The sequence below is a fragment of the Rhamphochromis longiceps genome, linkage group LG11, assembly GCF_057381845.1.
Source record: "Rhamphochromis longiceps isolate RC_006_pf linkage group LG11, R_longiceps_female_GT1.1, whole genome shotgun sequence".
NCBI lineage: Eukaryota > Metazoa > Chordata > Actinopteri > Cichliformes > Cichlidae > Rhamphochromis > Rhamphochromis longiceps.
In genome coordinates this window covers 30,746,706-30,771,405 of record NC_140567.1, presented here as the reverse complement: position 1 = coordinate 30,771,405, position 24,700 = coordinate 30,746,706, and the positions used below count along the sequence as shown (strand labels likewise).

General features: G+C 38.0%; 1 protein-coding gene across 1 annotated transcript; it reads left to right on the top strand.

The window, feature by feature from the left end:
• Nucleotides 1–147: 147 nt before the first annotated feature.
• nagpa (N-acetylglucosamine-1-phosphodiester alpha-N-acetylglucosaminidase) lies at nucleotides 148–23,629 on the top strand. The gene is made up of 12 exons (XM_085423621.1): nucleotides 148–313; nucleotides 3,707–3,912; nucleotides 4,096–4,363; nucleotides 6,890–7,029; nucleotides 9,190–9,298; nucleotides 12,842–12,970; nucleotides 13,143–13,348; nucleotides 14,602–14,649; nucleotides 14,988–15,116; nucleotides 17,303–17,434; nucleotides 20,352–20,433; nucleotides 22,496–23,629. The coding sequence occupies exons 1-12, from the start codon at nucleotides 231–233 to the stop codon at nucleotides 22,755–22,757; spliced, it is 1,794 nt and encodes a 597-aa protein (XP_085279747.1). The 5' UTR covers nucleotides 148–230; the 3' UTR covers nucleotides 22,758–23,629.
• Nucleotides 23,630–24,700: the final 1,071 nt, after the last annotated feature.

The window sequence follows — 24,700 nt, the reverse complement described above, 5'->3', positions numbered from 1 at the left end:
TTAAAATAAGGGGAGATTCTGTTTGTTTTTGAATGATTTACGAACATATTGCAAAATAGACATGAAATAACTTTCATATCTATTCTTCTGACAACGATGTGCCACATAGCAACCATTATTTTGAAATTTAGCAGGAAAAGGAGTTTGCCGTGTGTTTTCTGCTGGCTTTGATAAGGATGTGGGATCCACAGGAGGAGACAGGAGTTTGACAGGCTAATTTTCCTCTTCATATGGCAACACAGTCGGTGAAATGTACGTGTGTCTGGCTGCTGTTGTGGCTCTGTGTCCGGCTGTCCCAGACCACAAATACCCGGTAAGGCGCTACTTCCTGGTTGAGCTAACTGTTATATATAGTCAACTGCTAACTAACTGTTGTTAGCCAAGAATAAAGATTAAAAGAAACGTGTCTTCTTCATTTTCTTTTTCTGGTAAAATAAAAAATCACTTGAGGTAGGTGGCTGACGATATTTCGGGATGAAGTTGACTTAATGTGCAGTGTTTAATTACCTACACGTCAGCATACAAACTTAGGTAAGGTCACTTGCCAGCTGTTGGGTAACAGTGTCCAATGTTTAAAGTCTTATCAGAAGAGTCCAGAGTTCACTATTCACTCTTGCGGTTATTCACTAGTAACCGCAAATACAGTACGTAATTTAATGTGCTTATTTAAATACATCTAATAATAAATAATAACAGCATTAACAAACACGTGTAAGTCATTTGTGGTTGGCTCGATTGAATGTCTTCTCACTAACTAACAGTGTTCTTTACACTTAACTTTTCCCGTGTTTCTGTGATTGCAACTGTACATAATATTTATTTAACCCAAACTTTTGGTCACAAGACGAGCCGTCACGTTTTTGGTTTCATTTAACACGGAAGTTGACGGTTGGAGAAAATGTTGACGCAGTTGGATTTATTGGCCGCAAGACGGCGCTGATGTATTATAAACTTGAAACTTAAATTGGATCAGTTTTGATATTTGACAGTAGCAAGTAAAGCCTAAATGTCATCCTTTTAGCCAGAAACGTTATGACTTCTCCTAAAATTAACCAAAATACACAAAAATTACAATAATTTAAGGTTTTGTGCTATTGTACAGGTGCTACAAATTTTTGTACACAGAGGCTCACCACTCTTTGAATAAATGTGGGTCAGTTTGACCCATATCTATTTAGATGGTTTTTAGATTCACCAATCATGTATGTGTATTTTTTTTTTTATGGGACAGCAGTTACAGAGGTTGAGGGAAAAAACTTGACAGGTACTGAGCTTTCTCTTGGTAGCCTAGCTTCTTTCCACTGTCTAAATACATATGTGTCTGAATAAGTAGGAATTCTGTACTGACAGGCACATGAAGTGTATGTATTAAAGTGTTATATAAATGTATAGTTAAAAGTGTGACTTGTTGTTAGAAGATCTTTGAGGTCAGTTAGACTACAAAAGTACAATATAAATTCAAGTACATTACGAGTCCGTCAGCGCTGACAGGTGCAAAGCACAAGAACTCACAATGTAAGAAAATATACAAACAAAATATAAGCCAGTATTCTACACCTAATGAGATGAAACTAACTCAGAACAGCTGAGATTAAACACTCTCTGAAATGGAACCCCCTTTGCTTTGAATGCACATACTGATTTGCAATAAGAAAGTTGTATATTCTATATGTTAATATTGATAATTAAGAAGTAAAGGATTGTGTTTAGTGGTTGCAGTGGTTATATATTGGTTATACAATAAATCCTAGTAGTTCTAAACATTCCTAGCACAGCTCAACTGGTATTACGAATACACTATTATTAAAGATATCTGCAAGAAATAGTTAAATAATATTATTAGAGTTTCAGTTAAATACAGCAAAGGAACAGCACTAGTGGAGGTTACAAATTATTTTCCTATGCTTCGGGCAGTGGACTCTGTTTGCCCTGTTAGACTTAACTGCAGCATCCACTGACCACAATGTTTTACTACAGAGATTAGAACATACTGCTGTTATTAAAAAGAAACTGCACTGGAATGGTTTGAAACATATCTATGTGCAGTACTATCCATACATGCTTGTAATACTGCATACATAATCTTTGCTATGCAGTTGATACCCAGCTATATTTATCTGTGAAGCCAGATAACACATTTAAGCTACAGGCAGGTCTTAAATACATAAACATCTGGATGTCCTGTAATTTTCTTTTCCTAAATTCAGAGAGAACTGATGTAATTAACCAGATACTCACCTAGCAACACTGTGAGAAATCTTATTGCCAGGATATCTCCTTCAGTGCTCACATTAAACAAATGTGTAGGTCTTCCTTTTTCATGTAAGCAATATCTCTAAAATTAGAGACATCCTGCCTCAGTGTTAAGCTGAAAACTAGTTAATAGATTCTAGGTTGGACTAGCTTTTTTTCTCTTCTCTTCCCCAAGTGGTCGTGGGGTTTTTCCTTTCCACGATCTCAAAGTGTTTGCTGATAGGTGGTTGCTTAAATGTTAGGGTTTTCTCCTAAATACTGCAGGACCTTTACCTTATAGTATAAAACAACTTGATGTTATTGTGCATTGACACTATAAAACACACCTTAATGAAGAAACTAGTGGTAGATGTTAGGAGGTCCAAACAGGTGGTTTGAGAAAGAACATTTATGGCCCTTTTAGTGGAAAAAATACTGGCTACAGCAAAAGTTCCCAAATGGTGGAAAAACTGCCAGCTGGCCAGTGACATCGTTTTTATTGGCTCTGGGCCATCAGGCTATTGGTTTCATTGAAACCTGAATAAAAAAATATAGTAAAAAGAACCAAAATATTCTTACTGGGCAGTGGGCATACATACAAGTTATTTGTTTTGTATATATACTTCAGAATATAAGAATTCTAAGAAACCAAATTAAGGAGTAAGAGTTTAACATTCAAGTAATAATGGGATCTTTGAAGATTTAGGAAAAAAAACAGGCTGTGCATGGACTATTTTTGCATGACCCTGAGCAGAAACCACAACTCAGCACTTTTGAAAACACATTCCTTCATGTGATGAAACTGTGATTTGACCAGCTAAGGCTGTGATGAAATTTTCTCCATTAAAATATGTCCTCACATGATTTATTTGTTTAAAGATTAACACGCAAATGCATTTTTATTTCCACAGCGTCCCTAAGGGGAAGGGGTTTTTGTAGCTCTTATTTTTGGAGATGTGGGAATGTTTTTCTTCCTCACAGAGAGCCAATGGGACACACTGAGCTACTAAAGGGTTTATTGACATTACATGTTGGTGCAGTGGATATCAGGATTTGTTATTTTTGTTGCTGTTATTTTTCTAGCGAAACTGCAGCATCTAATATTAGTCGAGGTGTCTGTTTTTAACACATATTTGTTGGCTACTAACTAATGATTACTAATGATTTCAATAATTTTATTTTTTTTTATTATTATTGTTTTGGTTATAAAAGCATGGAGCCCCTTGTAATCTCAAAGAACCCATAGTAATATTCAGTTTGCTGGCATTGATCAAAAAACTGTCCAGAATAATATGATATGTGATAGGTTGGCAGTATATGACAAAGCAAAGCACCAGAGCTTTGTTGTGAGAAGATGGAACTAGAAAATGTTTGGCATTTCTGCACACAAACGTACACAAACGTACACAGGTGGCACTTTCTAATTGACTTTTGTCACTTTCAATTAAGACCAACAACTCTTCTCTCATTGCAGAGAGGCTATGGACGATGACATCCTGCTGCCCTACACACAAGGCCACGGCCCCTCCCACTCTCATCGCTATGTCAGGGATTGTCAGCCCATCATTCATGGCAGCACCACCTATGAGAGCTGGGCCTCCAGTAACCGCAGCGGGCAGCCGGTTGCTGAGACCAAGTTGTTTGTGTCCAATATTCCGGGGAGCTCCAGAATTGTTTATGGTTAGTGATGACATCATAAGTTAAAGGAACAAAAAATAATATCAATCTCTGGTGTTTGATTTATTGATCCCTCTTTTTACTTCTGTACTCGCCCACCTTCATCTCAAAGTGTTGGCAAGAATCCTTTATTATATATCACTGAAGATTCAATTTCACCTCATCCTGCTGCGGCTTTCTTACCAGGACACATGACAGTGGTCAACGACCCCCTGAGGACGGTGTCCGTGTTGGAGCCAGGGGGGCCAGGCGGCTGCGAAATGAGAGTGAGGGCAACAGTACGAGAGACGGCTGAAGCGGCTGAGTGCCTGTATGCGCAAAATGCTGGTTTCTTCAATACAGTAACAAGGGAGTGTCTGGGAAACGTGGTGAGCAACAGCAGGGTGGTGCGGGACAGTGGAGGACTGCAAAATGCCCAGTTTGGAATCAGAAAAGACGGCAGCCTAGTGTTTGGGTAAGAAATGCGGCTTGAAAATGTAAAACAGAGAAATCCGTTTCAGTGATTGTTGATTCACCATTAGATCATAGCCCCAAAGACAAAGGATGAGTTCATCCAAATACTCAAAGATATCTGCATGAACAGACATGATCCAAGGTGAGGTAATGTTTTATATGCAGTTTTAAACACCCTTTAAACAGCATATTACACACAGTATGCAAGGAGGCAAAAAAAGTCAAACCTTTTAAGAAGTGTGATCATACATATCAGTATGTTTTTATTTTCCAGACAGCACGTTTTCTCCTCTGTCAAGTGTGTCTCAAGTACCGTTTCTGTCAGGCATCTGTGCTTTATATGGCTGACTGTTGGATATTTTCCTAAAAAGATAAAAATTGTAAAACAAAGGAAAAAGAAAAGATGCAGAATTAAAGTAACAAATGTTCGTGTCAATCCAATTTTATATATAGCACCAAATAACAGCAACAGTCACCTCATGGTGCTGTATATTTAAAGGCATAGACACTAAAATAATATGGAGAAAACCCCAACAATCAAACATCCTGGTATGAGCAAGCACTTGGGAACAGTGGGAATGAAGAACTCCCTTTTAACTGGAAGAAATGTCTGGCAGAACCAGGCTCAGGGAGGGGCAGCCATCTGCTGCAACCAGTTAGGGGGGGTGAAGGGAGGGAGACAGGACAGAAGACACGCTGTGAAGTTACCAATAATTGTAGAATTACTGCTAGATTGAGCTCTCAGATTACAATATTCAACGTACAAGCCAGCATTTATTTTTACAAGGTACAGCCCACTTTCACAGTTTGTATCATCAGTGTTTTCAAACAGCCAGAAACCACACCGTGAATAAAAACAAACCTCTTTCCATTCCCTCTTTGTTCTTAACTGTACCTGACATCATGGCACTAAAATATCTTCTCACCTCTGCCTCTGATACTGGCCTCTTTTCAGGTTTTGTCCCAAGTAATGCACATTTGCAATACAGTGACTTCCTGTTTGCATAAGCTTATAACCTCTGCTCTTTTTTAATGTGAAAAACAAAAGAAGATGAGCTCATGTCTGAATCACTCACTGATCTAACTAGTGTTTATCATTGTAGCATGTTAAATCAGTGGAAATGCATTAAACTATCATCAAATTGTTGTAGAAAAAGAAAACTGCATATCTTTACATTAATGCTTTAAAGAGAATCACATTAAAATTGAACTAGAAGTTAAATAACACTCATATGTGAAGCCACCACATTTTCCTCGATGAACAAAAACAAAACATCTGCTCATCGTCTATCTTTAAACCATGAAGTACTCTATGTAACTTGTTTGTTTGATAACTGAGGTCAGAAATGCACATGATGCAACATGATGTGGTTTGTGTCGTCGGTCACACTCCCAGGGAGCGAGTGGACCTCAGTAAAAAAATAACCTGCTCACAGTCCTGCTTGGGCCCTTTGTGCCGTCCATGACCTGTCAGTCGAGCTCATAATAAACCTACCTCTGATTTAAAATAGGACGCATTGCTTCGCCCACAAAATGACAGTTTTGGGTCCTAGTTTGAAGTGACTGTTGGGCTGTTTACTCCTCCAGATGGAGCCGAGCTCAGTTTTTCTTTGTAGACACAGTGTCCAAAAGTTCAGTAGCTTTGGTCTACTAAACTAAATCAAGTACAGAGTCCAAACAGCTGTTTGCTATGACTAATATGTTGTTAGATAACTGAAGTGTTGATATCTGTGTGTGGGTTGTGTGGTTTTTTTATTTTTATTAAGAGACGCATCAAACAGCTACAGCGAGTACAAATGTGGGAACCACCGTGCTATGCTGTTTTAACATTATCCCTCTAAGTTAACAGAAATGCTGTTAAAGTTAATAAAGCTGCCTGAACCTAAAGTGGTAAAAAAGAGGATTTGTTAGTAGTCGTAACACAAAAGTAAAAAAATATTCTTTGTTTTCTCTGGGGTGCATAAAAAACTGTGCAAATTGATGTCAGACATTTCAGCCTGGACTAAAGTAGAGGATTACCTACCAGCATTATGTATCACCACAAATATCAAATATAGAAACATGAAATTATAATATGTACTACAGTAGTATTATATTTAGAATAGAATAGAATAGAATTCAACTTTATTGTCATTGCACATGCACAGGTACAGGGCAACGAAATGCAGTTTGCATCCATCCAGAAGTGCTTTAGTGATATAGATATATTACAATATATATTAGCAATAATATAGATATGTGAGTATATTACAGAAATGGGTCTATTATGGTATGTTATAATGTACACGGTATGAAGTATGTTGTGAATATTCTATAACTATAAGTATGTACAGGCTGTAGTGAGTACAAGCTATGTACAGGCTATGAACAGGATATAAATATGAAAAACTATACAGAATATGAAATAAATAACTTTACAGAATCTGAGATATACAGCTATACAGAAATGGGAACTATGCAAGTTGTAAACAGTTTATTTTATTATTTATATATTTTTTGAATTCCTTTCTCCCCTCTTACCGTTCAGGTATCTATCTCAGGATGACGTTTTGGATCAGTCCAATCCGTTTGTCCAATTAGTCAGCGGGGTGGTGTGGTTACTGAGAAACGGCGAGATTTACATCAATGAGAGCATTGAGGCCGAGTGCAACAAGACACAGGAAACAGGTAATGATGCAAATCCACATCCAGCTGGATTCATTTCTTTGACCACATGTATGTATAAAGGTTTTCAATCGTAAGATTTTAGGATTTGAGAAATAGAGATATTTATAAATCTTGTCACGGTATACTGATATTGATGGTGACTGAAGTTAAGCAAATAAAAGTAAAGGTTGATTCTGACTGGTAGAATTTTTTTAAATCTTATATGGATATTGCGATATTATCTGTAAAGTCTTATTCCACGATACTTGCATAGTGAAAATTTGATATTAGGACCGGTATTGACCCAGATTTTTGGTTACGTTAAACTGTTACATAAAAGGATCCAGCCTGTCAGTAACCAACCCCCCCCCCCCCCCCCCCCCCAAAAAAAAAAATGAAGAAATAAAAAAAAAAAACATTTCTCAGGATTTCAGTTAAAAAAAAAAAAAACAGAGTTCATTTGGAGGTAATTTATTTTAGATTACTCTCTGCTTGTCCAGCATCATTTTCTCTGACCTTGGAATTGTCTGGGGCTTATTCAATCAGATTCAGTAACTAACTGGCTAGAGTGCTTCAGTACTGGCATAATCCAGAGGCCTGTTCATAATGCCCACAATGTCTTTACATTTATAGACAGCTAATTCTTTTACATTGTCTGTGCTTACACTCTCTGTCTTCACTAAAATTAACAGCTGCTATCATGTGTGTAGACCCAGGTTTTCTAAATCTAGCTCTGAACTAAAACGGGGGGTGTGGCATGGCGCCAGATGATAAACATGACACGTCTAGAGTCATTTGTCTTACACAAAGAGCAAACTAATCCTAAGCCACTATAGTCGTTATTAAAGTAATTTTTATCTTGTCTTATTTAGCCTTATCTATCAACCCATACATTTTTTCAAGGCTGAATTTATAACATGGAAAAATATAGAGCAGTGCAAGAGACATGGTGCAGCCTTTCATGTGTTGCCCATTAACAGCCAGTACAATATGTCTCTGTGTACCAGCTAGCTGGAATAAGTAGTAGTTCTCAGTATTGACTGATAGATATTAGTAATGACTAAATGTAATGGCCAAAAGCCACATTACTCATCAATGTCATGCAGCTTGCCTTAATTTAGTTGTGTATAGGGAACACTTACAGCAACCTTAAGTGTTGGAGCACCTGGCTCCCAGAAAAAAAATTCAAAGGTCACGACCTTATTGTCTCAATAGCTGCTGCCTTGTTCCTGTAGCCAACAGTTGATTACAGTATTTAAAACTTTACTGAACTGAACTGGCACCCTGGATTGACTCTTCAATCGAACCATACTGAAACAAAAAGTGATTTTAAACATTGTTTTGGAGCAAAGACACAACATTGAAATAATATTTTTATCAAATTTTATTGGTCATTCTAATAAAGGTAATTGCTTTTTCTTCATTCGTTCGGTTAAATGTTTGGTCTTGTTACTGGGGATGTATGATTAAAACACATTTCTGGCTAATTTTCACTGCAGTTTTTGAATTTATCAGTGAGAGAAAAACAATCATCATCTCACTATAAGGAATATTAATGTCAGCTTCAACATAAGGACTCACAAATGTCAACAAATTCCTGAAAGGACATTGATGAAACTGTCAGTATGGATGTGAGGGGTGCACAAAGGAATGGTAGAACTTGAGGGAAAAGTATGTTGGCCCCCAAAAACAACAAAGAGTAGGGACCCAGGAGGGAATAGGGAATATAAAACACAGGGACATGACCACAAGGTAATTGACACATAATGCACCAAGCACAAACATAAATGCCAGCAGCAACGCTGGGGACTTACATATTACATTGTAGGCTCTACAAGCATTCACTGCAGAAGTTTAAATCAGCCATTAGCTTGAAATAGCAGCACTGAGGCATTATTGAGTCATGTCTTTATAATGCATCATTTGGATGTAAAGGCATGGTTAGGAAAAGGTGTTAGACTTTAAATTCCCAAATGTGAGGTCAGCATAAAAAAGACAAAATATTGAGTTAATTAATCACAAAACTCCTAATCTGGAATAACTGGTTCATACTGGTGTGCACATTTCTGTAGATCCTGAGTTCTATGGTGGGATAAATTCAAGACAGTTTGATTTAACAGGTTTTATTGAACTGTTAATCGTACATCATAATTAAAAAAGCATTTTCTCATATTTTCACAGGGGGTTTCCGCACTTTTGTGGATGTAATTTCAGCGAGGACGGCAGTGGGCCACGATGCAGAGGGAAGGTTAATCCTGTTTCATTTTGATGGACAGACAAAAGCACGAGGGTAAGAAAAGGAAAGGTGATAAACAATGTTTACAATGCTGTTTTCTTTTTAAGAAATTTGAAGCAAGAAGTAGTGATGAAATTGAAACAATTTGTTTTTAAAATTACACACAGTGAGTGGGAAGCTATCTACTCCAACCATTAGAAAAGAAACGGCAAACACGGGTGTAAATGTAAGAAAAGAGTCAATTTATCCTGTTAGCTTGAAGTGATTCACTGGTTTTTGAGTCAACACAGGATGTCCCAAGTGGGAATTTATTATCCAGGAACCGATTTCACACACAGTGAAGAGAAAAACAACCTCCATGTACGTTGGAATGTCTCCAGTTTACTTCAGCTCATTGAAAGACTTGACATGACCATGAAAATGACATGTTGACTGTTTGCATATTTTCCACTTGCTGGTTTTCTAAAGATGTTTAAAACCTTGAAAAAAGTGAATCTTTAAAATTTGTTTTATACCAACACCAAACTTAATCCATCAGTGTTTATCTTTTGTTGATCTTGTGACACAAGCATCTACAGCCTAACACTGGCAGCTTCCTTGTTGTGGTCAGGAAATATCAGAGAATAAGCAAGACAAATTACCTAACAACCGTCTAACAAAGACATTTTGGCTGATCTGGGCTCAGTGAGCAGCCCTAAGACCCTCTCAAACTTTTCACAACAGGTACTGGTTTGGCTGTAAGGTATTGCAAACATTTTGCAGCAACATCCTACTAATCAGTTTTTATTTTCTGATGACTTTCTTTTTTTAAACCATAAAAACAATGAGAACAATGGAGGGAATTATTGTCACAACACCAGGGTACAGCACCGGGTTTTATAAATGTAGGCAAGGTTGCTGCATTGTTGTTTTGTTGTCAGTCAGTAAAACTTCACACTGTTAATGGCGAGGTTGAAGAGGTGAAGACTTCTGGCCGTCAAGGACAAAAGGTTCAGAAATGGCCAATCAGCTTTGAGCAGAAACAGCCAAGTTAGCACTGAACAGCAGTTTCCAGAGCCTACAAACGATTAGATCTGCTTTTGCCTCCCCCAGGAAAAAAAACAAAAGAAAGAAGACCCTCAGGGATGGCTCCTGAACTCGTAGCGCACACAAAACCCCCACAGGTATTTTGGTGGGAAAAGGCTTAAGAAGACACATCACAAATGTAAACAGATGCTCAAGCGTAAACACACAAAACACACATGAACACACAGCTTTTTCGACCTGCTTGTTTCCTGTCTTGTAGGTTTGTTTTGACAACAAAACATCTTTTTTTTTAGAAGCAGCAACAGTAAAAATGTGTCCACAAACTCTGCAGAGAAATGATATTTTCACAAGATGCAAAAAAAAAATATAAAGTTGTTTCAAAATATAGCTGTTAATTATAGATTAGTTTAATCAATAACAACAGCATTGAACAACAAGATGATGGACTAATGCAGGTCGAGGTCATTTGGAGGCTGAAAAATAAAAACAAGCTGACAGTGAATGTAGTAAACAGGGGTTTTGGTAAACAGAGATCCGATAACACTATCAGGCTTATATTAGCTCAACCCTCTTAGATACTCCACCAATCAATTGCATTGATCTAATTTTCCCTCCACCTTTAGTGCTGTGACCCCACAGACCTGCACTGACTTCAGATATTCTATTGTTGTGTTTATGATCGGGGTTTGAAAAGCACAACAATCGGACACGTCTGAACATGTCTGCTGCCCTCTGTATATCTCTGCTCAATATAGGGCCACCTCCCACTCAATAAAACATGAAAAAGTCAGGTCGAAGGAAGCTGTGACCTCAGAAACTGACCTCTAGTTTCCATGAACGACATGCTAGTTCTTTGAAATTCTCAACTAATTCTAGTGGAGGTTGCCGTAGATGATCAGCCAGTCAGACACTTAATCTATGATTATTTTCACAATTAATTAATCATTCTGTGTTCATTATGTGATGCATTGATTAGCATTGAATTGTGAGACATCTTAACTGCAAAGAACCACTTATCCACAGTACAGTGGCCATTTTTGGACTTTTTAGCCTAATCTACATGCGATTGGTGAAATAATCAGGCGTCTGTTTTAGAAATTTGGCCAGACAAACCCAAACATAAAGTAAAATGCCAACAACATGAAAATATTTGACTGCAGTGTTTTTGACTCATTAGCTTTTGAAGATTTTGTGTTTTGTATATACTTTATTTCTCATATTATAGTGCCATTGTAACCACGATGATGGTAAGTCATACTGAGTAAATGAAAAACAATATATTTTGGTATTTGTTCTTCTTGTATTAATTCTGACACAGGCAGGTCTGCATGCTCTCATGATCAAGAACATATTTCTCTTCAGGGACTATCATTTTTATCTTAATCTGCATAATCTTAATTATTTGCAGAGTTTAATGGTTGTTTCATTCCATTTAGATTAACAAAACAAAAATTAAGCCAGACTACTGAGATGAGGTTTTGTCATCTATTGTCACAGTTTCAATTTTAAAGTTACGTCATCTACAGCATCCCACACCTTTCTTTTCTTCTCTACCCTTGAATCCTTGAAAAGACTCACTCTTTTTAAGTTTGGCAGGCAGGTGACACATGAAAACCTGTTGCAAACTGTGACTCCGCTAGAGTTGCTTGCATCATTCACAGTGGAAAATAATGGACTTTGGTGCAGGGCCCCAGGTCATCTTCTGTCTGAGGCAAACCATGATAGCTCCTCTCCTTTAAAGGACACTGTGTATTTAGGCCTGTTGTCTTCTGCATGACTGCCTCTCAAAAAAGATTTAAATGACAGAGGGGGGCTTCTGTGGAGACACACACCCAGAGCTACCATGTACCTGAGGTGACCATATTAAGTATATCCCCCTCCCCTTGTTGACATCATACAGAATCAAGATCAAAAACACTGTTTGCAAAAGACAAATTGGAGACTAAGCTTTTAGATAACTTTTAGAAGTAATTTCTACTGTCTGAAATATATGATCTTTGACCAAAGCTTGCCACTTATCCACATTGCCAGCAATTCATATCCAACCATGAGAGGTGATCTGTGGGACATTTTTGCAAAATGTCAGCACTACCTTGTATCTGCTCCAAAAATGATCTTTTTATCACGTGAAGCTTTTACCTGTGTGTCAGTAGGATTCACCTTCCGAGGACTATGAATGTTTGTATACAGTTATTTGAGATATTCTTGTAAATGGATATCTGTTTTGTTTTATTGTTTTTGTATGTGGGGATAAGTATGCAATGTACAGCAGCATATACCAAGGAATTTATAGCCCAAGCTAATGCAACACCCATGCAAGTTTGTTTCCATACAATACACAAAGCTGAATGACTCATGCACAAGATTTTGTGAGAGAAACACGGTAGTTACATAATTACAAACACAAAACACAGAACCAAATAAATGTAGACAGACAGAACAGTAACAGATGCACCAGGCTGTTTGGCAGTCACTGATTCTGACACGCTGCCAGTATGACTAAAGTCCTCAACATTTCTATGGCCACAGTGTTTGTCTTCAGTTTTTTCAGTGCTGCTTTTTTTAACACAGTTTGAGTCTTTGGGAGATGGCTGATTTCCTGAAGGAGCATGGAGTGATCAATGCCATTAATCTGGATGGGGGCGGATCTGCCACCTATGTTAAAAATGGCGTTTTGGCCAGCTATCCATCTGATCATTGGTGAGTGAGTTGTCCCTTCACACTTGTGAAACTTTACACTTACTTTTTTATTCTCCAACATTTAATGTTAAAGTGTGCATATAGGTGTACATGATAATTAATAAATGATTGATTTTTTTAATAGACTTTTTTCTGTCCTTCCATGCTGTCAACACATCTCCTTCCCTCCCAGTATTTCAGATAACATGTGGCGCTGTGAGCGAAAGGTCTCCACCATCTTGTGTATCCATAAAAGACTATGCCAGCCAGCAAACTGCAGCGAGCACGGTGACTGTGTGGACGGACACTGTCTGTGTCATGATGGTTGGCAGGGTGCTGCTTGTGACTCTTTGGTGTGTCAGCCATCAGCTTGCCGACCCCATGGCATCTGTACCGCCAGTAAGTATGAAAGTGCTGGTAAAGATAAAGCAAAATAGCAGGATTACTTATAGTACAGTAATTCTAAACCTTTAGCCCTGTAAACATGTCATCAGTGATGTACTGAATTTGACATCAGTGCACTCTAAGTTCCTCTAAAATCTGAGTTTTAAAGCTTTTAGTGCAGTTGCAGCTGGTTTAAGAGTAATCTTTGTCCAATGTCTGGGTATTAAGAGTACAGCCTTTAAAAATTTCCAGTCATATTTGTCAGATAGGAGTTCCCCTGTGCATTTAGGACAGTATTCATTATGTGTGTCCCCACTTGGTTGAGGAATACCTAAGGGTTCTCCATTTTTTTTTCATTTTATATATGCTTCTCTTGGGGTCCATTTTTAAAAAAACAACATCTCCTTTCATTGCTTTTTAGAGGACCTACAGATAGGTGTACACATTACACCTATACTGACCTCTTTACACTGACTTGCAGTCCATTTCAGGATCCAGTTTAAAATTTGATTGCTTCTTTTTAAGAGTGTCAGTGGTTTGGTGACAGCAAAATCCTAGCTGAGCACTGAGGTCTTTGATATCATAGATCCAGGCTTAAAATCAGAGGTGATAGCCTTTTCAATGGTGGCTTCTAATCTTTGCAACAACAATCCTTTTCACATAAGTGCTGCCCAGTCTCTTAATCATTTAAAAACACTGTTAAAAACCTACTTTTTTTTAGCTTGTGTTGTTCACATTTTGATACCTCAGTCTTACCGTTTTGGCTGCTGCTATTTGAGTATTTTGGGCCCAGAAGTTACCACATATGGACAAGAGGGTTGAGTGCTAAGTTACCAGCAAACGCTAGTAAGCTTGGCTGGCAAGCTGCCACAATAAACAGTACTTTTGAAATCCGCAGACATGGATATCAGCTAAGTAGTGCAAAGTAACAGACTAATAAAATGTAGAATTTCAAAACTGAAGTCCAAACTTCACAAACATAATTAAGAAGTCCGATGACTCAAGTTAACAGATGTGAGGTCTAGCTGACAATGATTGTCAGCTCAATGTGCAAAGACATGCTCCAAACTCCAGAATTGGATACAAACTGCAGTTTGACTTGAGTGGTGGAAGCGTAGAGCAGCACAGTATTTACAGTTATATTTCAAGCCTGCCTAGAGGGGGTATTATAAGTGAAAGATCAAACTTCTTGTTTTCCCCACTGATTGTTGACTCATTGTTTGTCCTCTGTGATTCATGTCTTTCTGTCTGTTCCATCTGTGTTGCAGATGGCTGTGTCTGTGATGCTGGTTGGAGAGGAAAGAACTGCAGCCAAGGTAATCAAAAGCCTCATCCAGTCACACGTACGCAAGAATGCAAACACATGTTTTTGTTCTTCTATACACATACGCAACCTCATTAACTTTCACCAACACCAGCCTCTAATGGTGAGTTATGGTTTGATTAAATGTGGCATTTTTCCCACCCGTGTGGGTCTGTTGGTCATCCCACTGCACCTTTACATGTTGTTTTTTTTTTTTTCATTTGTGTTATATTTTGTTTAAATGTGTATGTATGTTCACACATTGTTTGATTGCTGTCCTGTGACACAAAAATAAAACACGCTCCTTACATGAAATGTCTCTGTTGTTTTGTTTTGTCTTTTTGTTTGCAGAGTGCCTCGCTGGTTTCTATGGTGACGGCTGCAATCAGACCTGCTCCTGTGTTAATGGCGGTTCCTGTGACCCCGTCCACGGACGCTGCACCTGCCCTCCAGGTTTCCATGGCAACTACTGTGAGCAAGGTAGAGCTATGCATGCTAAATGTCACTTCACCCGGACCTGTTGAAAGTCACTCGGAATTTTAGTGGAAATAAAAGGATTTTCTTTACTATTGTGTTGAACTATTGCATGTATGTTCTGTCACATGTGTTGAACTGCAACTTGATTTCCATCCATTTTTATTTATGCTGTAGAAGGAAATCATTAACTAAACCTTTGCTGTGTTGGCTAGAATTCACACCACTTAATACAAGTTAGTATTATGTGTCACATGTGGATCACACTATGGTCTTCAAGGCATGGTCAGGTACGAAGGGGCCAAAAGTGTGCTAAGAAAATATTCCTCACACCATTACACCACCACCAGAAATAGAGATCATTGATATAATGCAAGATGGATTCATGCTTTCAATTGTAACCTTACCATCCAAATGTAACAGCAAAAACTAAAAATAATCAGACCAGGCAGCATTTGTCCAATTTTGGTGAGAAGGTGTAAATTGTAGGCACAGTTTCCTCTCCTTGGGAGGAGTAATGGCACCCAATGTGGTCTTCTGCTGCCGTAGCACGTCTGCTTTAGAGTTCGACTTCTTGAACATTCAAACATGCTCTGCTGAAAACCTTGCTTGCAAAAAGTGGTGATTGGGGTTACTGTTTCCTTTGTGTCAGCTCAAAGCACTCTGGCCATTCTCCTCTCATATCTGGCATCAAGTAGGCATTTTCAAAAAGAGAACCACTGCTAACTAGAGCAGGGCGATATGACCAAAAATATTTATCACGATATACATTTGAAAATTTGCGATAACGATATAACTGACAATATAATTGACACTAGACAAAATACTTTACAACTCTTCAACTTTATTAGTGCAAAAAAAAACATCAATGTATTTTCACTTAAACAAGCAGCTGTTTTTTATGTGCATTAAAGTTATATAAAAATATAACAGTGCAAATGCAAATTGCTTGCTGACAGTTTAACCAAAAGGCATTTCCAGTGGAAGTTGGCTGACATATCCTCAGCATAACCATGTATAATATCCACAAAACTTTAAAAAGAGGTTATACACACACAATACGGTAATATTATGTTGAAGCACAGTACGTATCACTCCGTGAGGCTCCTGCCTAAGATAGCCGTAATGCTCCAACAATCCATCAAGTGGTGCGGCTTCGTAGCTTAGCAAAGTCGTACTAAAACATTTGACAGCTTTTCGAGCGCCGTGTACCACATAAAATCATTTCGAGGTCAGTAAACACAAACAGAATTCATACATAAGGCCCACTGGATTATACAGGGGCACTGTCGATTTTCAGAAAAATAAAAGGATTGATTTTAAGTGTGCCGTATTTTCAAAAGAACACGGTAATAACGACAGCCCGCTAGCATGCTCTACCAAAAATAGTGCTTTGTTTAGCTTTCTGACAGACGAAAGCTAAACCAGTTCCACACCACTGAAGTTGCAACATTTTTACAAACCAATTCTGGTTCATCCGTTTCATTCAATGATCCGCTTTCGTCCTTCTCATTCTCCGCCATGTGCGTATGAAAACAAAGGCGCTGCGCATGCGCGTTTTACCCATATTCTATCGCGATATTTCATTTTCTTATCGTTGCTCAACATTATACCGGTATTACTGTGAACAGTATGGTATGGCCCAGCCCTACTGCTAACTGGATATTTTCTCATATTCAGAACATTCTCTGTAAAGCAGACAACCATATGTTTGTGTGGGAAAATCCCAGCAGATCTGCTCTTTCTGAAATATGCAAATCCACCAGTGTGGCACCAAACTGCCTTTTTCCCTACTCTTATACTCAGTTTTATACTCAACTTCAGCAGCTTGTTGTGACCATGTCTACATGTCTAAATGGACTGAGAGGCTGCCATGTGATTGGCTGACTATATATCTGTATTAATGAGCAGTTGAACAGGTGTATCACAAAAAAAGTCTGAGTGAAGTCACTCAATAACCTTTTTGTTTTCATTCATGCTTTTATTTTGGCTGTAAAAATGAAACGGGTATTAAAACTTTTCAGAACTTATTTAAAAGATCCGACGATTAAACTTGATTGAAAAGAAACAGAGAAAAATCAACTTGACGACCATTTCAGTCACAAAATGAACCATTTAGTTTGCTAAATTTGTTTGTTCTTTATTTAAATATTAAAAAATGTAAATTCACTTCATTTTTTTCTTTCTTTCAGTGTGTCCTCTGGGTTTCTACGGTCTGTCCTGCGCTCATGAGTGTCAATGTGAGGATCGGTGTCCATGTGACCCACAAACAGGAAGCTGCCACACCACACTGCCAGGAAGCACCAACTACACCTTACACACAGGTACAGACCAAGGTTATTAAAGTTAACCAAGCTAAATTATTTTTTTTGTTTTAAAGCTACGTAAAGCATAAAGTAAACTTAAAAGAACTGCTTGAAATAAAAAGAATGCAAACAAAGTTGTTACAAAACTGCAATAACTCCTGTGCAGACCCATATATAGGCATACATACTGCTTGTACACACAGGGTCATATGGTGGTTGATGGTAGCGGTAAAGAGATGAACGAAACCCTGTCCTTAAGCTCTCATGCAGCTGGTGATTAGCTGCAGGGGTTTTCACGTGAATGAACAGTTTGAATTTTTTTTTCTATGCACAGCGCCTCTGTTCCTTCCTTTTCCCTCATCCCTAGCCTGTTTGTTACACCATATTTAATTATTAATTATGCCGCTAGTTGTGAAAGCAGGAACATTTATGGTTGTTTTTGTAGAGAATTTGAAGTGAAACAAGATGCAAATAACTCAGTTTCATCTCCTTTGCCTGCTTTCTTCTGGGCAAAATTCACAGCCAGCATACAAGAGAGGAGAAAGATTAAAGACTAAAGTATTATTTAATAGATGCCTTCTGACCCAATCACAGCAAGTAGCAACCTTTTAAAGCATGTAGTTCCACAGGGTTGGAGACCAAATCTTTTGTCTAACATACTTTGCTGTTTCACTGTATCACATTTCAAAATGTGGTCATCTGTACTGTGTTTCAGTGCAACTGAAGTCCCACTGTGGTGTTTCTCATTTACATTTTTCTTCTTTCTTTTTTTTTTCCTGTTAAACAGCTGAGCAGATATTAAATACTGATTTGCCTGCTGCCCATAAGCACTACACATGTACACATTAACCAGCTCTCAGTCCTTACAGCTGGTTAATGTGGCTACTTTGTTTCAAATATATTTCCATTTGTTGATTCAGTCATTCTCTATCCCATCTCCTTAAAGTAGGGTGAGATACTCACATAGTAAACATAGTGTAAGAAAGTGAGAGAATATGTGTGAGGAAAAACAGTCAGTGTGAGAGGAGACACTAAAGTAATGTGACACTATGTAAATCAGCTTCAGTATGTGTGTGCGTGAGGAGAAAAGGCAGAGATGGTGTTTATCATTGTGTTGAAGTGTGCATATTCTCACATGAGCAAATGATTCAATATTTGCAGAGAGCAGATGTAGACGCAGCTCTGTCTTTGTTGCCGTCTGTCTAAACAGAGGAGCACCGTGTCAGCTCATCTGGGAGGACTGGAAATGTTACTCACCTGCATGTCAGCTCTCAAAACTTTCCACTGTAACTCATACGGTTATGTCTTTCTGCTCTACAATCTGTTTTCAGAATATTAGGTACATGTAGCCAAAACTAGTACAGTGAATATCCTCATAAAAGTTAGTAATGTTCAATCATTGTTTATTTAAAAGAGGCTTTAATTCCACTCTGCACTCTACTTGTATTACATTATACCCTTTAATGTTATTATTATCATTGATGTTGTTTTTTTGTGGGGGGGTTTTTCAGCTTTCTTTTTTTTCCTTAAATCCTATCCTCTCAAGCATCGTTTTGAAAAATATTTCCACCCACACGAACATATTAAAACACAGTGTCAAGGGCTGTGAAGAGCATACTATAGCAGCAACAGATGGTAATATGACCATAACTGTATAGAAATCCTGGCCAATCAGACGCCTGGGGCAGGAAGTTATTATATAAACAAAAGACAGTGCATAGAGGAAGAAGCGAGATTTGCATTTGTGCGCATGTGTCCGCATGCTTAGAAAAATGCAGATAATATCGTTAACAGAAAAAGTATTTTGTCTATGTCCGCCATTGCACAAAAGCAAAAAAAAAAGCATAAAAATGTGATAAAGCCACACACCTTTGATGTTACATGATGTCATTGCAGAACAAGTTTCTGAAAATCTTGACCCTATAACGAGTTTTCAGGAACGCCATTTTTTGTGACCTAAAGCACTGTTTATGTGGCCTGACAGGTCTGATATTTTACTTACATCATGATATAAATAGACTTGTTTTTTACTGCTTCTGTTATGTTTCTAATAGGAACAACAAAAACAGAAAAAATGATCTCGGATACCGCTGTATGAGTTCAAACCACAAACCTATAATTCATAACTTCCAAATGGCCTTCCTACCTTCCTAACTGCATGCTCTAACTATCCATCGCTCCAGTGTTTTCAGTCTCGTGACAACACATCTAAAGCTGTGTGCTACATGGGAGAAAGTGAAGCTTTAAATACTGTCTTCACCTGATTCTGTTAACATTTTCCAAAGTTGACTTATGATATCAGTTTTAAAGACGTAGTAAATTAATATTCAAATACATCTCTCTAAGCAGTTTAACTCATTGGTCCATGCAATATTTTATCCAACAATAACTTATGAGATGAGGTCTGTAGCAGGCATCGTGTGCACAAAGCCAACACAGAAACATAAACCTCTCCCCAGAGGTGCACAGGCGTGGGAGACTTTATTCAGAAATCCTTTTTCTAAGAGTAACAAGTTGGCAAAATTTAGTGTGACTTGCATATAATTATCTTTGATTTCTTGCCTTAGTTTCTGATTACTAATTTACATGTCCAACTATATCAGTGATAGTCTGAATATCTATAACTGCGCTGGAAACCTGAGCTGCTAATAACTACTCCAGTTTCCCTTTAATGGTGACAGCCTGTAGGTTAAATTTCACACAGAGCTGATATAAAAGTAGGCCATGCTGCTCTATTTGGAAAAACACCAATTTGAAATCCAAGGTTTGGCTGTGGAGGAGATTTCAATTACAGGAGGAGCAGCCAGTGTAATTGTGGCTGAAGTCTGGGTTAGAAAATTACCTTTTCATGCAGGATGGGATTAAAAACACTGACCAGCCACAGTCAGTGTCCTCTGTCATTTATCTCTTGTTCTTTTTCCTCACCTCACCATAGCTGGACACTGCCTGGCTAGAAAGATGTTTATATCTTGGAGGCGAGAAGAAGACGCTTACAGAGAGCGGCCTTATTTTACGGAGTAAGTGTCAAAGATCACACAACCTTAACCCACCCTCCCCTGTCACCTTTTACCCTGCTGTGCATCTTGAGGTCTTTTCAATAAATTGTCTCCCTTTTAAAAAATAAAGTGGTTACATTTTGCCATTTTGATACCATTTTTAGCATTGATTTCAGCTCTCGACGTAGTATTAATGTGTTAAATAAGAAGGAATATGAATGGGAATGAGGTTCAAGAATTCTTATTCACTCACACTGGCTGCACACAGAACCAAGAGCTTTTAAAAAGCTGTTTGTGAAATCTAAGGCTTTGGCCATGTTCCATGTATATATGGTATTGCTATGTATACAGAAAATTACAGATCCTGTTAATAAGTGATCCAGTTTTTCCCTCTGCTCTAAATACTGTAGTTCAGTTTAATAATAATAGAAAACATCTGAAGCAGCCCAGACCCGCATTTGGCTTTTTCTCTCACACTCTCTCTTTTACATGTAAACAAGGCATGTAAAAGACACTCTGGGGGTGGGATGCATTCACTGGCCTCATTACCTTTCACATGGAAGTGAGGGATTGTTAGTTGTTGCTATGGTTTCTAATGTTTGGTCACTTATGTAGGAAAGGACACGTTTAAAAAGAACTAATCCCTTTAAACAGTGTTTGTTAAAAAATTGGACACGTTCCAATTTGTTATATTCAGCAGTAGTCAAAGTGCATGTCAGCGTTGAAATCCCCTTCCCCCAGGGCCTTCCAGATGGGGCTGTCTTTGTCATTCATTTCTTGTAACTTTCCAAAACCAACTCCCACTTCAGGCAGGGATTGATCAGCTGCGACAAAGTAGGTGGAGCTCTGTTATCTTTAACTGTTTCTGTCCCTTATCATCCAAACAAGCATGTGAAGGAGATACTGACTCAAGACCACGGTAACAATAATACCACCAACTTTTCAGTCTGGCAGTTAAACTGATTAGATATATGCTAATCTCATGCACAGTCTTATTGAATATTAAACAGTTTTTAACCTGCCTCTAACAAATAGTGTAAAAATCTGCCAATTCAAAGATAAGATAAGATAAGATAACCTTTATTAGTCCCACACGTGGGAAATTTGTTAACATTTGTTAACATGCAGAGCTCCACATGATGGTGACCTCTTTGTGAATAAGAAGGCAGCTGAAAGTAGCTTTTTAAAGCAAGTGAGCAGTCGTCCTGCACGCAGCTTCCTCCAGGCAACTGCCTCAGTACTGACAGAAAGTTTCTAGTGGTCAGAAGAAACCCTTAGCAGACTATCTCATGTTGTGTGCCACATGTGAGAAATGTCTCAGACTTCTTCTCACGGCTTGTTGCTTTTTCCTCTCACTACTTACTATCAGACAAGGAAAAGTATTTGTATTTGCTTCAGGAAATGATAAACTATATTCTACATATTCTACATAAACAGAAGGCTAACAAATTGGTTAAGGAATGAGATACATTGGAAAAATACATTTTAACCCTAAAGCAGCTATTTTAGCAACTGATTTGGTTTTTAACCAACACTCAGGAACACATAATTTTTAATGGCTCTTTTTCTCTTTAGCATACCCATAACATTGTCTTTATATATAGTAAATGTTTTAAAATAGTCTAAATATAGTTTTCCCAACTGATGTCCATCAGCTACATTGTTTCCATTGTCACTTTGGGCATTAAATCTCCCTGCAGCAGTAAATCTTCCTACTGTAGGACTGTTAGCGGTTCACTATAAAATACTATAAAAGTGGAACCTAAAAATCAAAACATTTGATGTTTAAAAAAAAAACATGCACATATTTCCCACAACTTTATATTATCCCTGCCACACAAGTGGGTCAGTTCCTGTATGAAAAGCTGTTTAAAGTTGTAGGAGAAGGAGAAACTGCACAAGTGCAAATACAGCTGTGGACATTATTGAACTCAGTCACTCAGTAAAATCCAGTTTTAAAATGAAGGCACACTGTAAGGAAACCTTGCTTGCTCTCATTACAGTAAGGCAGTGAGTGCTTTGTACTGATACATGTGGCTTCTGGATTCATCATTGAAATGATCTAACCTCCTCCACTCCTCAGGCGAACGTGGATGATCATCACCTTCACCCTGGCTACTGTCCTCTCAGCCAGCCTGCTGGTTCACCTCGTACAGGCGTGCCGTGCCGTTTCAGTGGCATCTCACTTTCCCGAGCGCAAGGATTATTCGTACGTCCCTCTGAACAACATCAACAGAGTCACTTCATGTGCCAGAGGCAACACTGAGAGAGCTGAGAAAGAGGATCTTCAATTGGAGGACTCAGACTCTCAGGATGAAATTTGGTCTTCCTCACACTCAGGGTAGTCGTAGCTGTCAAGAGGACCAAGGATAGTGAGTGAAGACAGTTATTGCACAAAAAGATAACGCTGAACTCTGTAATCCTCTGCTTTATTTGCTCTTCTTATCAATGACAGGTTTCTATCAACACTCCTGATAAAATGAAACTGAAACTAAAGGACAAAGCACAACAGCTTTATTGCAGTCTTTAACCCACATACATGCCTAAGGTTTTTGTTTACAGCTATGAAACTTGATCAGCAATCTGAATGTCTCCATTCCAGCTAAACTCCAGCAAAACCACAACTTTTCAAGTTGTGAAGAACTTTAAACTCCTGTCAGGACTCTGTATTACAAGATCGCATTAATGGGTTATCTCACTTAAATGTCAGTTAACTATCTTTCCACTTAGTATAAAACAGATGGATATTTTTTCATAGCTGACTTTTTAGAATCAGATTTAATTTGAACGCATCAGCAATATTTTTAAGATCAGTGAAGCTATGTAACCAAAGAACTCCCAGACTGTTGAGCTTACTTTATGATACTGATTCCTGATAGGACAAACTTTTCCGCGTGTTGCAATGTAATCGGATGAAGAAGACGAAGATGAAAACGTTTGATGTTCCAAGCAAAATGTGGTTCAATCAGACAATTTTTAAACAAAATGATAGAGTTTACTCAATTTGCACTGAGCTCCATGTCTGAATTTCAGATATCTATGAGATAAATGTGAATAATCCCTTTGAATTTCTGTGTAGAAAGGTGCCAATTTTATATTAAATGTTATTAAGAAAATTATTACTATGTCATTTATAAGCATAATCGGACACCCAGAGTGTATTTATGAGATGATTTATTTTTGTTTTAAGCGAAATAAAGTAAATATCACGATTCAGTTTTGGTTGTTCAAAGTAGAAATCATTTACTTTTCTTTCTATGTTCACTTTCAACCTAACACAGTTGTCGGGGCCATTATACTCGCTGCTCTTGCACTCAAACAGCACCATCATGCAAAAGCAACGTCATCTCGTCGGTGCGTTAGCATTTAGCATAGTAGTGTACTAATATTGTATGCTAACTGAAACACCACCATAAAGACTGACTGCTACAGTTGTCAGGAAAAATAAATGACTAAAAGAGTTGACCTTTTAGAAAATCTAGCTGCAAACACAGTGAGATGTGTTTTAAAGCTTCTGAGTAAGCTAGCAAAAAGATCTTGAGTTTTAACTTGTGCTGGTACTATAGCAACTGGTCTTTAGATTCTTCATTACCAGGCTTTAACAATAGTGTTTTGGCCACTGACTTGTTGGTTTTGTGGTGTCTGAACCAATCATATTTAGACAAGACGTTATGGTACTAAGTTGTAAGCAAGCAGGCTTGGTTAGCAAACTGTATCTGTAAACTGTAATACATTGAAACAGAAATCCACTAATTACTGCTAATTAACAAACTTTACTAAACTAAAGCTTTTCTCACGAAATCTGAAGTGCAAACTTTTTAGACAGACTCTATCTCACAAGAGACCATATTATCCAATAGCATGCATGAATTTATACAAAAGTACCAACAGTACTCAGTTCAGATCCAGTTCGATGATTTGATCCGGAGCTAAAAATGCTTTTAATGTTGTAAAATTGGGAATTTTAACATGAAAGTCTTCTGGAGCCAGCCTCAAGTGGCCATCAGAGGGAACTGCAGTTTTCAGTTCAGCACTGGAGTTTGCAGGTTCACTGGTATGCGATAACATTAGCCAAAAAGTAAAATCATCTTGTCAGCATGCTAACACGGTTGTGTTAGTGTCCTGTGTTATATAAAGATTGTGTTTGCATGGAATTAGCTCTAGAAGGGACTTCAGTTGGCTGTTTGGGAAAAGTAAGTCTGACCACCAAAGTCAGTGGGATTCTGGGGATACTGAGAGGAATCCACCCAACATTCATCAAGACGGTGAACCAACAGGAAAACAGGCT

Excerpts from the sequence above, each read along its gene's own strand:
- nagpa (XM_085423621.1), top strand. The coding sequence starts at position 231 with ATGGCAACACAGTCGGTGAAATGTACGTGTGTCTGGCTGCTGTTGTGG. Across the intron at positions 12,971-13,142 it reads AGCTATCCATCTGATCATTG|TATTTCAGATAACATGTGGC; the intron begins GTGAGTGAGTTG and ends CTTCCCTCCCAG. Across the intron at positions 20,434-22,495 it reads GAGCGGCCTTATTTTACGGA|GCGAACGTGGATGATCATCA; the intron begins GTAAGTGTCAAA and ends TCCACTCCTCAG.